At 42.5% G+C, this 16,241-nt stretch overlaps 1 protein-coding gene across 1 annotated transcript; it reads right to left on the bottom strand.

The window, feature by feature from the left end:
* Nucleotides 1–632: 632 nt before the first annotated feature.
* LOC117485364 (gastrula zinc finger protein XlCGF57.1-like) lies at nt 633–9,825 on the bottom strand. The gene is made up of 2 exons (XM_034133877.1): nt 9,557–9,825; nt 633–2,151 (listed from the first exon to the last, which is right to left on the bottom strand). Exons 1-2 carry the CDS (start codon nt 9,741–9,743, stop codon nt 680–682), a joined length of 1,659 nt encoding a protein of 552 aa, XP_033989768.1. The 5' UTR covers nt 9,744–9,825; the 3' UTR covers nt 633–679.
* Between the last annotated feature and the right edge of the window lie 6,416 nt (nt 9,826–16,241).

The following is a 16,241-nucleotide window of genomic DNA, read 5'->3' as shown; positions in this document are numbered from 1 at the left end:
TACTTAAAGGACAGAACAAACGTTGTCTCAATAGGCAATTACAAATCAACCGTGATGAATATGTCATGCGGGGTTCCTCAAGGCTCCATCTTAGGACCTTTGCTTTTTAATATGTATATGCTACCTCTGGCTGAAATTATTAAAAAGAGCGATCTAAGCTATCACATCTATGCAGACGACACCCAGATTTATTTTAAAATTACACCGGGAGACTACTCTCCGATTAGAACACTGAGCAAGTGCATTGAGCACATCACTGACTGGATGACTCAGAACTTTCTCCAATTGAACAAACAAAAAACTGAGATCATTGTTTTTGAAGCAAAGAAGGACCGATTAAAAGTAATCACAGAGCTTCAGTCGGCAGACTATAAAGTAACTCACAAAGCAAGAAATCTGGGTGTAGTGTATGGACCTGCATTTTAACAGTCACATTACAACAGCTATTAGGTCTGCATACTACCAGCTGAAGAATATATCAAGGATTAAAAGACTAATGTCGCAACAGGATTTAGAAAAACTTGTCCATGCTTTTATTTTCAGTAGACTCGACTACTGCAATAGTGTCTTCACAGGGCTCACTAAAAAATCTATCAGAAAGCTGCAGCTGATTCAGAACGCTGCTGCTCGAGTTCTCACTGACACTAGAAAAGTGGATCACATCAGTCCGGTTCTGAGATCAATACACTGGCTTCCAGTCTGCCAAATAAGATTTGACTTGGAAAATGTCAGGTTCAGAAGAGTCTCCAGGGTTGTCCTCAGTCTCTGGTTGTAAATGTCTCTCTGGATCTGAGTTCCTGGCTGGTTCTGGTCCCCCAGAGTCCTCTCCATAAGCTTCTGTTTCCAGGTGTTCAGCTGAGCTGCTGGCTGGAGGCTCTGCCTCTCTGTTCTCCTCAGTCTGAGTTTGATGAAGCTGTGAGGACTGACGACCAACACACTTATGGATTTTGACCTGACAACTCCAGGTGAATCTTTTGTCACAGACACTGCATCTGTATGGTTTCTCTCCTGTGTGGATTCTTCTGTGTGTCCTTAAATGTCTCTTTTGTGTAAAATATTTCTTACAGACTGAGCAGCTGAATGGTTTCTCTCCTGTGTGGTTTCTCATGTGGCACTTTAAACTTCCCCTATGTGTAAAAGATTTATTACAGACTGAGCAGCCGAATGGTTTCTCTCCTGTGTGGTTTCTCATGTGTCGATGTAAAGATTCTTTCCGTGGGAATGTTTTCTCACAGACTGAGCAGCTGAACGGTTTCTCTCCTGTGTGTATTGCCATGTGCCGATTTAAATTTCCTCTCCCTGCAAAATATCTCTCACAGACTGAGCAGCTGAGTGGTTTCTCTCCTGTATGGATTTTCGTGTGTTCATTTAATTGTCCTATTTGTTTAAAAGATTTCTCACAGACTGAGCAGCTGAATGATTTCTTTCCTGTGTGTATTCTCATGTGTCGATGTAAAGATCCTTTCTGTGCAAAAGATTTCTCACAGACTGAGCAGCTGAATGGTTTCTTTCCTGTGTGTATTCTCATGTGTCGATGTAAAGATCCTTTCACTGCAAAAGATTTCTCACAGACTGAGCAGCTGAATGGTTTCTCTCCTGTGTGGTTTCTCATGTGTCGATGTAAAGATCCTTTCCGTGCAAATGTTTTCTCACAGACTGAGCAGCTGAATCGTTTCTCTCCTGCACTACGTCTTGAATCACTGACAGGGTCTTCTTTATTTACTTGAGAGTTTGATCCTGGTTCTCTGGTCTCCTTCCAATCAGCACTGTCTTCAGAAGAGTCTCCAGGGTTGTCCTCAGTCTCAGGTTGTAAATGTCTCTCTGGATCTGAGTTCCTGGCTGGTTCTGGTCCTCCACAGTCCTCTCCATCAGCTTCTGTTTCCAGGTGTTCAGTTTGTCTTTGATGAAGCTGAGAGGACTGAGGTTCCTCTTCATCATCTTCACTCTTCACAGGGACAGGAGTGAATGTGGACTTGGTGATATCAGCCTCCTCCAGCCCTTGAAGCTGCTCTCCCTCCTGACTGCTCCAGTGTTCCTCCTGTTCCTCTTTAATGTGTGGGGGGGGCTCTGGGTCCTCCTGGTCCAGACTGGACCTCCACTCCTGCTGCTCAGGGGGAACCTCTTCTTTAACCACCACCAGCTGCTGGACGTCTGCAGGAAACAGAAAACACATATTTATCAGATTCAGAATCGGTCATATTTACAAGGTGTGTTTACATTTACGAGGAATTTGCTTTAGTATATGTGGTGCATGAAAAGAGACAGAAAGAAGAATCGCAGCAAAACAAAATAAAAATGTGTTTTGTATGACTGTTATGTTTGAGAGAAGACGTTTGGCGGACAAACTTCCGGTGAAAGAGCAGATCAACCTGATATTGCTATCAAACAGCAGGCAAGTGACAAATGGAAGCCGTATGTGCGAGGCTTCTCTCGTAGCTGGTACACCAGAAGCCTGGCTGGATGCAGTCATGCTAATGCCTTATTCTGCCTTCCTTGCTTGGTTTTTAAAACAACGGGGACAGATGCAGCATGGACAACAACTGGAGTGAGGGATATGAAGCACCTGTCTGAGAAAGTGAGGAAGCATGAGAACACCAGAGCACGGTAATGGATGTCTACGGGAATGCACACTACGTGCACTGCTATGCGCATCAGCTGAACCTCATAATGAAGCAGGCAACATCACACATCCCCAGAATTGGCACTTCTTTCCAGACATTGGTGGATTTTCTGCCTTCTTCTCCAGGTCACCCAAGCGAACCGCAGTGCTTGACCAAGTGGTGGCGCAAAGACTCCCCAGAGCTTCTACAACACGGTGGCTTCCACAGTCGTGCAGTAAACACTGTGGGTGTTTCTCAATCGCGAGTACGCTTGCTTGGTAACACATGTCTGCCGAGCATCTTGCTTCAGAAGCGAGTCAAGAATACTTCCTGGCATTCGGAAAACGAAGAGTGGAACACGCTAGCAAGTGTGCGTCATATGAGAGGCCCCGCCTCTTACATCTTCCGCCACAGATTTGGGGAAATTGGTCCGTGCACAAAGCATTGTGGGGATTTTAAGACCGCGGAGTCTACTCATGTGCAGCCTCGATATTTCTCCAAACGGAGTACGCCGGGCTCGGTAGATTTCCAAGTATGCTAGAGATTGGAACAGTACTTCGGCGGCACTCGATGACGTAGTATGCTTGAAATAGTGGCTCTGAAGCAGCTTTACTCGCTATTGAGAAACAGCCCCAGTATGAGCAAAAGGATGACCTCCTAAAGTGTTTACAGACCATCAGGGAGGACTCTGTGAACTTTGATCCTGTAACTGTCAGAGAGGCTGGTGGCTTTGTGAGGATGCTTGAAGACGAGGCTTTCTGTTCTGTCCTGGCATTGTTCCACCAGATCATTCCACACGTGAACATCGACCCCGTCTTCATTAGTCGAGAAGTTCACAGACAGCATGCAAACGAGCAGGTAAATAACTATATTTTGGCAGACAAAGCTTTTAGAAAAAATCAGTTCCTCACTTCCAACAGTCTAAATGTGCCATGTCATCAAAGTGAATGAATATCATGTATCACATCACAATTATATTTGATTTAGTATTTAAAAAGGAAAGAGAAGACACTCAGATTTGGATAATAATGCAGGTAAAGTAGTTAATAAACAGAGTTGGTAATAACAGGCTTATTCAGGGTCCACCAGGTCAATGTCTGGAGGAGGCCTAGTTGTTATTGATTCATAACTGACAAAAGTAAAAAATAAATAGTTTAAAGTTAATGATATACATGTACTGTAAACAACAATGAGTATATTGCGCACACAATAGCCGCGTTCACACCAAGTACTTTCCTCTACTTAGTTCCGGCACTCAGTGCCCCGGCGCTTTTTACCCCAGGGCACTTAGTACAGATCGCGTTCACACCGGAGTACTTTTCCCTGAGGGAAGATTACGCAAATGAGCCGCTGACGTCACTTCTTCTTCTTCTGCTTTGGCTTTACTGGCAGGCCACAAACCACTTCACGGCGAGTACAGTAGGTGGCGGTATGCACCTTAAAGTTGTTTGCAATCCGCTGCAAAACAAGAGAAGAAGAAGAAGAAAAACTTCCCGCGTATACTGCGACGCCCACCCACTCGCTGTACATTAGGCGTCTGTTGTTTACCTTCCGACCTCAGACATGATGGAGATGGAGTCGACTGAAGTTGTGCTGTTTGTGCTCATGTTATACAGCTTTGTAACTGAGTTAATGCAGCCTGAGCAACTTGCGTACAATAACAAAACAAGCCGAGCACGAGTGGTGGTGGAGAACGCTTTTGGCAGACTGAAGGGCAGGTGGCGGTGCTTGATGAAAAGAAACGACTGCAAGATGGACAAGATCACAATTCCAGGTGGCAGCATGTTGCATATTACATAACCTTCGTGAAAGTAATGAGTACAGGGACGAATGGACTGCCTTACCGGCGACCCAGCTTGATGGGCCAGCCACGCGCACAGCCCTTATGAGGCATCTGAACAGCGTGTAAACTGTACATTGTAAACATTTTGACAATAAAGCTGATCTTTTGTACAGTGCTTTTGTTTCTCTCTTTTATTTTCCAGTCAAGACAGGCAACATTACAATAGTGTACAGTGTGGCAATATAATAACAATAAACTGTGCCAGGTGTGTTGTATGCACAGTAAATAGGCTCAGCAGCAAACCCACCTTTATTATATATATCTTCCTGAGACCCACTGCATCCGTCTGCCATAAACACTATGGAAACATACATGTTAGTTTCGGCCCATAGTGGACTCCATTTTGTGTTGTGTAAAATGGGGGGGGAATTAAAAGTTTGCAAATCCCCATGTCCTCCTCAGAGGACAATCATAAAAACATTTAGTTTTAGGTCAAATAATATTTAAAATGATATAAATTATCATATTTGTGTATGTGCCCCTGCCATTCCTCCACAAGGTTGCAACATTGATGATAAATGACAAATAAAGCTTGGCCAGTTTATAACCGATGAAACATGATGGTATCAGAATAATCACTTACATGTGATGTATAGGATGCTACACAGGTCACTAAAGATAAAGTGTCAGGAGAAATAAGCAAGATACAGGATCTGTTTAACAGTAAATAGAAGTTCACATTTTTAATGTAAATAAAATAGAAGTTGTACATGTAAGTTAACATTATCAATATAAAATAAAGTGTCAGTTGTATCAAGACTATATAATAACAGTAATAACAATAATATAAAATGAACTGGTGAGCATCTTGTCCTCCGTTTCCTGGGCCTTGGTGAACAGCACCATCTGATCCCTGTGCATCGACTCTTTCACCACGGCACGCCGGTCCTCCAACGCCTGGACGGTGTCAAAGAAATTCACATCCTGTGCCCGCTTTCCTAAGAGGGAAAATAAGCAAGATACAAGATCTGTTTAGTCGCCATGTAGTTTTACAACATACTAGGAATGTGTTTACTAGTCAACATTGGACAGGGTGCAGGCCGGGACAAGACAGTGTACACAATGCAGGGGTATAGTAGAAGATAATATAGGAGCAAATAGCATAAAATATATATACACACACACACACACACACTGAGTGTGTGTGTGTGTGTGTGTGTGTGTGTGTGTGTGTGTGTGTGTGTGTGTGTAGCTGCCGCTCAAAGTGCCCTTCTTTATTGTTTTGTATTTTTGAAGAGTGCTTCATGTATGCTTGAACTTTGTTTAATTTTGTTGAGGCAAGTTTTCTTACCGGAAGTCATGTGACCTCTAGCCCGGATGTTTACAATGTTTGTGAGAGAGTAAAAAGGCGCGAACATTTGTAAATGCCGGTCTAGGCGAATACGTTTTCACGCTGTTTCATAATTGTACCAAGAAGGAAATAAACATGATTGTGAACATCAGTTCGATGCGTAACGTTCTTTCAAGACCAAGTTACAGTGTGTGTACCTTTGCGTTTGGTTGCTGGTAAGGGGGACGACCAAGCGCTGTGATCTGGAAGGGAAAGCTTGCTTGTTTCCAATCCCGAGAGTTGTCCATCCTCGCCTGAAACAGATGATTAGTGCCATGAGTTAGTGAAGCAAATTACAGAAACACTGCACAGTTATTCACAAGTCAAAACGTTTTCATAGCGGCCGAGAATATCTAGCTAGCTAGATGTAGCTAGCTTGGGGCCGGTGTTAGCCATTTCAGCCTAGCATGGCTAGCTTGATCTACTGAGCAAATAAAAGTACATCTGAGACCATTATTGTGCAGATTAAAACCCCAGTGCATGTAGTTGATTTTACCTTCGTCGTGGTCGTCATCGTTGGCCACTGAATCCGCCGTTTGTAGTCCTGCCTGAGTTTCTTTATTTTTAGCCGGTATGCCGTGGCACTGTGCACGATTCCCAGGTCGAGTGAAAGCTACTGAACTGGCTTCAGTAGCATTCCCTGGGTCGCGTCCTCGGCGTAGATCTCCAGAAGCGCCGACACCTCCTCATCACTCCACCGCTCCGATGATTTCTTTATGCTTGCCATAACTGCTTTCAAAAACAAACTACTCTCCGTCGGTGCGCTGGGTTTTTGTAGCGAGGAAAAACAATGGCGGCTCTACACAACAGTTTCACAGTTGTATGGGGCGTGGTTTGCAATTCGCCCAGCCAATCAGCACTGGGGCAATTTTTTCCCCAGGAAAGTACGATCTCTCAGCGGGCACTAAAAATGGGGGTAAAAGTTCCCGAGATTAAGTACTCTTTTTGGTGTGAACGCGACATAAGGGGTACTAACGGAACTAAACGCGAAAAGTACGGTGAAAAGTAAAAAATGAAGAGCAGCTGATTTGAAAAAACAACGTGGAGTGACGGCAGTGCAGAACCGCTGTATAGTTTAAATCTCCTAACAATGTTGTCCATTTTAGACATAGACTTATTATATTTACAGTCCTTAATAACATTCATTTTCTGGGCTCAATGTGTGTCTTGGCCGTTTTCGTTGTGATTGCTAAATTCACCTTGTTTCCCCTCGTTTATAATATTATCAACGTTCCAAGCAAAGGAGTGCTTTTGTTTTGAAATCACTTCCGCGAGTTTCGCGGCTCCCCCTCCCCCCCCCCCTCGCTACAATGACCATTAGACCATTTAGTAAGGTAAAAAACAAAAAGCAAAAACGCCTCGCAGACACTCTTCAGTTTACTTGTTTAATAAAAAAAAAAAATGGTCCGTAGATACACGGATTCACCTCCCTCCATCATGTTGATTTGAATCAGAAGTTCTGAACATGAGCCCGCCCCGCTCGACCTTCTGAGCCAATCAGAAGAAGAATAGGGAGGGATGAAACCCTCTTTAATGGTCACACATGCAGAGCACACAGCACACACAGTGAAATTTGGCCTCTGCTTTTAACCCATCCTAGTACCAGGAGTCTAGTACTAGGAGCAGTGGGCAGCTATTGTACAGCGCCCGGGGAGCAATGGGAGTGGGGGGGAAGGGGGGTGTCCGGTGCCTTGCTCAAGGGCACCACGGCAGGGCAGGAGGTGAACTGGGACCTCTCCAAGTAGAAGTCCACACTCCATATTTAGGTCTGGTCGGGGACTTGAACCAGCGACCCTACGGCTCCCAGTCCAAGCCCCTACTGACTGAGCCACTGCCGGACAGCGCGATAATGACCTGCCTTCCGTTTCAACCATACTCCTTCCGTTTCCACTATACTTTCTCTCACACATACATGTATTCTTCTCTTGCATACATATATTGTCTTCATACATACATCATTCTTCTCTTGCATACATATATTGTCTTCATACATGCATATATTATTTATAATATTAAATGTAAACATTGAATGAATGTGCATGAGAGCAAAATGTATAAATATGAGCATTAAAATATATGAATATGAGAACAAAATGTAAAAATGTGTGAGTGAAAAACGTATAAATGTGTGAGTGACAATGTATGAATGTGTGCATTGAAATATGATAATATGAGAGCAGAATGTATGAATGTGTGAGTGTAAATATATACGTGTGTGAGAGTGAAAATGTATGTATGTAAAAGGAGAATGTATGTGCGTGAGAGGACCAGTATGAATTACGGCCTGTACGGCCCCTCATACTATACAGAGATGCTGTATGAGAAACCAATGTGAGTTTGGAAAATTGCACAATATAAATCTATTTTAGTAGACCTCAACAATGGAATTATGATCAGTAGAAATTGCCATGACATGGGACCTTTAAGAGATGGGTGATGTCATTTGTGTACTTAATTATAAGTACTTTTACTGTACTTACAGTAAGCAGAATTCTAGGGTATCATGAGTATTTTCTGCTGTTTTATACTATATTTGATTTTGTTTGTCTGAACACCTTGTTTCTCTCGTGCATTAAGAACACTTGTGTTAGGGTATGATTTAACAATAAAGGTTATATATACAGTATAAAATACCACGTACTGTCGGCCTTCCCATGCCACCCTGGCATGACCTCTTGCCCCCCCTTTGCCACCCCATGTAAAATGTTCTAGAACCGCCACTGCAGCCGCGTAACTAATTTTAGTTGAAAAATGCCGACAAACAGCTTTGGTTCGGTCCACCTGTCTTTGTCCGTCATCCTTGTACGTAACTGCGAAACCAAAATGTTCCCAAACCGGAGACTTCAATGATGCTGGAGGATTTTCGAGCTCAACTTTATCTGCGTTCGCCATTTCGACAGTTCCTCAAATTCCTGACTAAATTTGAACGCATCCCTGTGACCAGCTCTCATAGTATGCCTCTCGTCCAATGAAATGACTTGGTCGCTCTATGACGCGTTGAACCCAATGTGAGCAAATTACACTGAACGCTGCGACGCAGCACCTGAGATTACTTCCAAAAAGTTGTTCACGTTCTCAATTTTTTATGTTTAACGTTATATTCGTTCAGTATACTTCGTACACACGTGTTTGGTCAAATAAAGTGACAGACTAGGCCTGTGCAGGTGGTTACAGCTACGCCCACTGTCTGACTGGAGGAATGAGATTTCTGAATCAGTTTCTTTCACTGTCCTTCTTTCTGTAGAGGAAGTAAAGAAACCGTAACTCTGTTGTTTGAGGTGCAATATATGACTCAGCAGCTTTAAAGGTCACCTATCATGCTATTTTTAGGCAATAGCATAGGTCTCAGATATATAAAAAATATAAAAAACATGTCTATGAAGTGTTTTGGTCAAACAACCAAACAGATCACCCAATCTAGCCATGCCTCATATCCCTCTATTTCACTTCCTGTTACAAAAGTGCTGATTCTGGGTACAAACAGGTCTCTCTTGAGAATGTGATCCTGTGTCTGAATGAGATGTTCACCTGTATAAATAAAGGCTAAATAAAAAATGCTTTTTTTTTTTAAACTGAAAAAAATAACAAATAAGAGGGGGCGGAGCTCATGCCGGCTCATGCGGGACCTGGCAGATACTGTCTAAAATGCTGCGGTGATGAAACGCAAGGATTATTAGAACAAGGATTATTTCTGTATGGAGCTCAAAGGCCTTCTCTCTCGCCGGTTATACCACAATGTGAGTTCCTATTTATAAAGAGAGAGTGAATAAAGAGGGAACAGACCTGCTCTGTGGATCTGAAGCTGAGGCTGTAAAACAGCGTCCAGTAGTTTCCGGTGTCTCTCGTTCTCCTGTTTTGAACGAGACAGTTCCTCCTCGTACTCTGCTATCGTTCTTTCAAACAGAACAAAGATGTCTTCAGCAGCCGCAGTGAGTCGCTGCTTCACCAACGAGAGCAGCACAACACTCATGTTTACTAAATCACCACTTCCTGTTAGACACACTGTTTCTCCGTGTGCTTCAGTCTCTGTTAAACACACTGTTTCTCAGTGTGCTTCAGTCTCTGTTAAACACACCGTTTCTCCGTGTGCTTCAGTCTCTGTTAAACACACCGTTTCTCTGTGTGCTTCAGTCTCTGTTAAACACACCGTCTCTCCGTGTGCTTCAGTCTCTGTTAAACACACTGTTTCTCTCTGAAGCTTCCTGAGCTGCTGTTCAGCTGGACGGCAGGAAGCAGAGGTTTGGGAGGATGATGTCCCTGATGCTGTTTAGATTTCTCCAGCACCACGGGGGGTCCTGTGTGGATGGCAGCTCCTTCCTCAGCAGATCCAGTTCTCCAGAATTGTCCTAATAAAAGAGAAAACAAGAGAAAAATAACAAAATGTATTAATCTTATTAACAAAAGATGATTGCAAAATGATGACCATCCCTAAAGGATTATTTAAAATTCCGTACTGTTTAGGTTTTAAAAATGTCTATATCTATACAAAACATGTCTCTGAAGTGTTTTACTTAGTTAAGAACTATCGGAACTATACTGGGAAAAGTACTCCGGTGTGAAAGTGCCTATTGATGTGTTTTGCTCAAAATACAAATAGATCATGCATTTTAGACATCCCTCATATCCCTCTATTCCAGCCCTGTTATGCGGCTTTCACACCAGCGCTTTTCCCGTTCTAGCTCCGTGCTAGAGCTTTTCTGGTTCACACCGCCCAGAGCCCGACTGGTGCTGCCGCTGATGACGTCACCGTTTACATCGCTGATTTGCTCCCCAACGGCGTTACGGCGCTCACTACAACAACAACAACAACAACAACGGGGGGGGACTGCGTCGGGTCGATGATCGTGTTGCTTTTAATCATACGAAGCCAGATTAAATTAAATAACGACTTCTCCAACCTTATACTTTTCTCCAGAGTGCACTCATTGTTTATTAATGTGTTTCAGCGGCATTTAGCGACCGCTGCAGTGCTGGCTGCTCTTCCACGGGAGTTTATTCTCCCGTTAGCTCCGGGTTAGCTCACACGGCTCTAAAGTATTCACTGTCTGACTGTCACACAAGCAGCTGATACATATCCCCAGTTCCCCTTAAGTGAATGTGTGTCAGTCTGAATTGACGCTGTTTGGCATCACAACGCTGTTATGAAAGTTTCTCTGGTATAACATGGGTGATGTTAGCATAGCAACCGAAGCTAAACTGACTACTTGCTAAGCCGTTTTCTACAGGCACATTTTACCGGCGTATTTTTCATTATGATTCTACTTGTGATAGTCGGACATGACAACCTGTATGTAACCATGTATTGATTCCATCCGATAGCTGCTATAATAACAAACAAAAGTCTGCCTGCTCTCCACAATGATCAATAACAGCGAACGGATGGTCAAAGTAAGGTACAAAGAAACAGAATCACACGAAGCCTGGTTAGTGTTGCCTGACTTTATAAAGTGTGTTTTTTTTATAAGTGTGTGGTTGCCTTCTAGTCACTTTGCTCAGCGCTACTGCTTGTAGGCAGGCATGACGAGACTCTTCAGTCGACCCATGTTCAGGGGAGGTGGGTTTAGTTTCCTGCACGCCTCGACGTAAGCGGCGCCTTCTCTTAGCTCCGGAGCTCTTGCTTCTAGACCGACAATTTTTTGGAGCTGGAAACGAACCGGATTCCGGAGCTAAGAGGCGGCGCCGCTGCGGTGTGAATTTAAAAGTAGTAACAGTTGCAGCCGACCTGCAGGATTCAGGGAGTTTGTTCCAGATGGTTGGGGCATAACAACTATACACTGCTTCTCCATGTTTAGTTCTGACTCTTGTACAGAGAGCAGACCCGACCCAGAAGACCTGAGACTGCTGGATGGTTCATACTTTTGCAGGAGATCGTTAATATAATTTGGTCCTAAACTATTTAGTGTTTTAAAAACCAGCAATAGTATTTTAAAATCAATTATTTGGCAGACAGGAAGCCAGTGTAAAGACTTCAGTACTGGACTGATGTGATCCACTCTTTTAGTGTTTGTGAGGACTCGAGCAGCAGCGTTCTGAATCAGCTGCAGCCTTCCAATGTATTTTTTAGTGAGACCTGTGAAGACACTATTGCAGTATTCGAGTCTACTGAAGATGAAAGCATGGACAAGCTTTTCTGCTTTCTGCTGTGAAATTAGTCTTTTAATCCTAGATATGTTCTTCAGCTGATAGTATTCAGACTTAATGACTGTTGTAATGTGACTGTTGAAATTCAGGTCTGAGTCCATCACTACACCTAGATTTCTAGCTTTATTCGTTGTTTTGTAGTCTGCCGACTGAAGCTCTGCGATAACTTTCAATCTTTCCTTCTTTGCTGCATAGATATAATAACTTAGGTCATTGTTTTTCATAATTTGAGCCAGTGGTAGCATATAGATATTAAAAAGCCGAGGTCCTAAGATGGAGCCTTGAGGAACCCCGCATGTCATATTTGTCAACGCTGATGTGTAGTTGCCTATTGAGACAACGTTTTTTTTGTCCTTTAAGTAGGAACCAAACCAAATTAGAACTGTTGCCGAAACTCCCACCCAGTTTTCCAGTCGGTCTAGCAATATGTTGTGGTCAACAGTATCAAACGTAGCGCTGAGATCTAATAAAACTAACACTGATATTCTGCCACTGTCTGTGTTTAAGTGGATGTCATTTAAGACTCTAACAAGAGCAGTCTCAGTGCTGTGGTTTGGTCGAAAGCCTGACTGCAACACATCAAAACCGTCATTTAAAAGCATGAAATGTTGAAAAACAACTTTTTCAATCATTTTGCCTAAAAATGGAAGGTTTGATATTGGCCTATAATTATTAATTACGGAAGCGTCTAGATTATGCTTTTTTAAGAGCAGTTTAATGACTGCAGTTTTCAGGGCCTGTGGAAAAACACCTGAGTGAAGACACTTGTTTACTATACGAAGTAGATCTGAGGCCATGGAATAATATCAAGGCAGCAGGAGGAGGATTTTAGAAGTTGAATAATGTCCTCTAGGTCTTTGGATGGAATTGTGTCATGGTGTTTGAATTGATTTTAATTAGACACAGAGACAAAACATTTGCTGTACCTGATGCAGAGGCACTGACTGCTTGTCTGATTTTCTGAATTGTGTCAGTGAAGGAGGCAAAGTCATTGCAGGCCCTGGTGGATAGAAATTCAGAGGCTACTGACACTGGGGGGTTAGTTAGTCTGTCGACGGTAGCAAATAAGGCACGTGCGTTGTTTTTGGTAATGATGTCAGAGAGGAAAGACTGTCGGGTAATTTTGATTTCCTGATTATAGATGCAGTCTTTATAGAGGTTTTTCTCCACCTGCGTTCAGCTTTTCTACACTCTGTTTTTGCTGTTCTCATGGTCATGGCTTTTCTACAAGGAGATATTTTCTTGCCAGATACTTCCTTTATTTTAATGGGAGCAGTGGTATCCATGACATTTGTTATTTTAGAATTAAAATGGTCAACTAGCTCATTTACTGAGACGTTAGCAGGGGCAATTGAGGAAGAAAAATTCTGAACAAACATTTCCTCTGCATTTTCAGATAAGTGACGTCTAGTGGTTACCTCTTTCTTAAAAACTGTATGGACGGAAATAGAGCTCTCAAAGAAAACACAGGAATGATCAGAGAGTGCAACATCAGTCACCACAACCTTTGAGATGTTCAGACCCTTTGAGGTAATGAAGTCCAGAGTGTGCCCCTTATTGTGCGTGGGCTCCGCCACATGCTGAGTCAGTTCATAGTTATCAAGAACACAACACAGTTCTTTAGCCCCTCTGTCCTGGGGGTTGTCAACATGGATATTAAAATCACCAACAATGACTAAACGGTCAAAGTCAATACACAGTATAGACAGCAATTCGGTAAAATCATCTAAAAAGCTTGCACAGTATTTGGGTGGTCTGTAGATGTTTAGGAACAGAGCTCGAGAGGAGCATTTCAGCTGAAGGGCCACATATTCAAAAGAAGCAAAGTTTCCATACGTAGTCTGCTTGCATTGAAATAAATCATTAACCTGTTCCACTCTGAGCCTGTTTTTCAGGTCTCAGGCTCGAAAATGACATTCCCAGAACAAATGACCATATCTTCCCTTCTAAAAGGGTTAAATTAATAATCTTTGTTCTCAAAGTAATGATAAACCTGTGAGTTGGATGTAGAAGTGTCAGAATCAATATAAATGTTTTTTATTTTAAAGAAAATTCAGATTTTACATAGTAAAAAACTGTAAATTATAGTGTCCGTCCAAAAATTATTTTTTTACAGATAGTGAAAACTACCCTTGGATGATGGGTTAGTAGACTAAAAGCTTTAGGAATCCAAAGTACAACATATAATAAGTACCCTGTATCAAGATTGATGGAAAACAAGTGACATTTGACCTTTTTAGAGAGGTTTAGCCAAAACCACCCCACCTCTGAGGTGATTTGGGTGAAAATGTTTTTTTTTCCATATCTCTGGCTTCCCTTGCTCGATTTGGATCGTTGACACACCCTTCTGACCGTTAGAGCCAATAGAATCGAAGGGGGAGGCCCACATACACACACGTTGTAAAGAGAAAAGGTGGGGGCTTCGCGTGTAGAAATCGAAAGCATATTGGATTAATGTCTCCTTCTGGAATTTATAAACTAAAAAGCAGTTTTATTGATTATGGATTATCAGAAATAATTTCAAAGAAGGCACAGACACATAGGATGACCCTATGGATTAACTCCAGTTTAACCATTAACTCCGTTTTTTTATCGTTTTAATGCCATTGAAGACCACTTTTGACCAAGGTAAGCCATGTTAGCGTTTTTAGCAACTTAGCTCCACATGTTATGATGTACGCTTTCGTTTATAGCGTCGCGAATGTTTATCACTGAGTGTTGAGGTGGGCACCGTTAGATTCAGTGTCTCCAGGACACCAAAAACCAGTGGTTGGTTGTCCATCTAGGATAAGTAATAAGGGAGTTCTGAGTGAGTTTAAGTGCCGCTTTACGTTCCATGTTTTCGCCCGTGGCTAATTCAGAGGCTGAGTGCTAGCATTGTGGGGTTTTTTTTGAAAAAAAAAATTAAAAAGATCAGTTAGCTGAGTTTCTTCCCGTTACATGGATATAACACATTCATAGTTTTATTCAATATTAAGATTCCTTAGACGTTGTTTCCTGCAAATGACGCGTTTATCCGCCCGGTACCGGGCGGAAGGTGCGTAACAGGTTAAACAAAATAGCTACTCCACCCCCCTTTCTTATGCAGTCTTGCCTGACTCATAAAACTAAAGTTGGGAGGGGTTGATTCAATAAGAACAGCTGTGCTGTTGTTTTGGTCTAACCAAGTTTCAGTTAAAAACATAAAATCCAGATTGTGCTTGGTGATAAAATCATTGATTAAAAAGATTTTACCTGCTAAAGACCTGACATTTAATAAAGCCAGTTGAAGTGTGTTAGATATACTATCACTCTGATTGTTTGTGATAAACCGTGGAGTAAGTGGAACTACTGTTACATTTGATGAATTCAAACGGATGGTTTTGGAGGTTCTGTTTTTAACCTGATTCACCAACCTTCTGTGTATGTTGGTGAGAACAGAAATGGGGAGCTGCACTGGCATAGAAGCCTCTGGTCGTTGGGTGGCGCCAGAGAGCGAGATGACAGGTGTCAGCGGCATCAGTGAATAAAAGTTTCTGGTAGTTGCAGTGTTATTGAACATGGCCCTATCCAGTTCTGCTGTGGTATGGCTATATATCACTGTCAAATACATACAAAATACTGTCAATAATCATTTAAAAAATGTATAATTGCAAGAAAATATATGGTATGGTAACACTTTATATTAAGGTACACAAATTAACCATCAACTAGTTGTTAATTAACAGAGTTGGGTGTAACGCGTTACAAAGTAACGTTACTGTAATAATATTACTTTTGTCGGTAACGGAGTAGTGTAACGCGTTACTTTTATAATTCAGTAATCACACTACAGTTACTAACATTGCCCCGACACGCGTTACTTCGTTACTTTTATAAAATCAGTCATAATCACACTGACAGACAAGAGGGGTTTCCGCCGCAGGTTTATATGTACGTAATCTGCGCAACTTGCGCGTCCACATCTCCACGTACAGTGCTGCATAAACATGGCAGAGTCAGCGATAACTTTCGAGGGGTGGAGGTATGCCCATTATTTTGAGTTCGTCCGAAGAATAGACAGGAATGTGACGGTGAGGTGCAAACTGTGTCCAGGCCAGAAGCTGTTATCCACTGCTGGAAACACCACGTCAAACCTCAACAAACACCTGCAAAGAACACATGCTAAGGTGAAGCTAATAGCTAAGGACCCCCGAACCCAGAGTGAGGATGTTGTGAGTCGCCGCCGCCGACTCCGAAGCGGCACAAATTAGAATTTGGAGGACCGGTAACCAAAGCAGAGATGGACAGGCTTGTAGCATCCTTCATAGTAGAGGAAATGTTGCCCATTTGCACAGTGGAATCACCA

Source organism: Trematomus bernacchii, unplaced genomic scaffold (genome assembly GCF_902827165.1).
Source record: "Trematomus bernacchii unplaced genomic scaffold, fTreBer1.1, whole genome shotgun sequence".
Taxonomy (NCBI): Eukaryota; Metazoa; Chordata; class Actinopteri; order Perciformes; family Nototheniidae; genus Trematomus; species Trematomus bernacchii.
The sequence above is the reverse complement of the archived record's forward strand: the minus strand, read 5'-3'. Positions and strand labels throughout refer to the sequence as shown.

Bases quoted from the DNA above. Each gene is read 5' to 3' on its own strand.
- LOC117485364 (XM_034133877.1), bottom strand. From the start codon at position 9,743: ATGAGTGTTGTGCTGCTCTCGTTGGTGAAGCAGCGACTCACTGCGGCT. The intron at 2,152-9,556 runs GTCTGTTCCCTC...TGTTTCCTGCAG, and splicing joins GCTTCAGATCCACAGAGCAG to ACGTCCAGCAGCTGGTGGTG.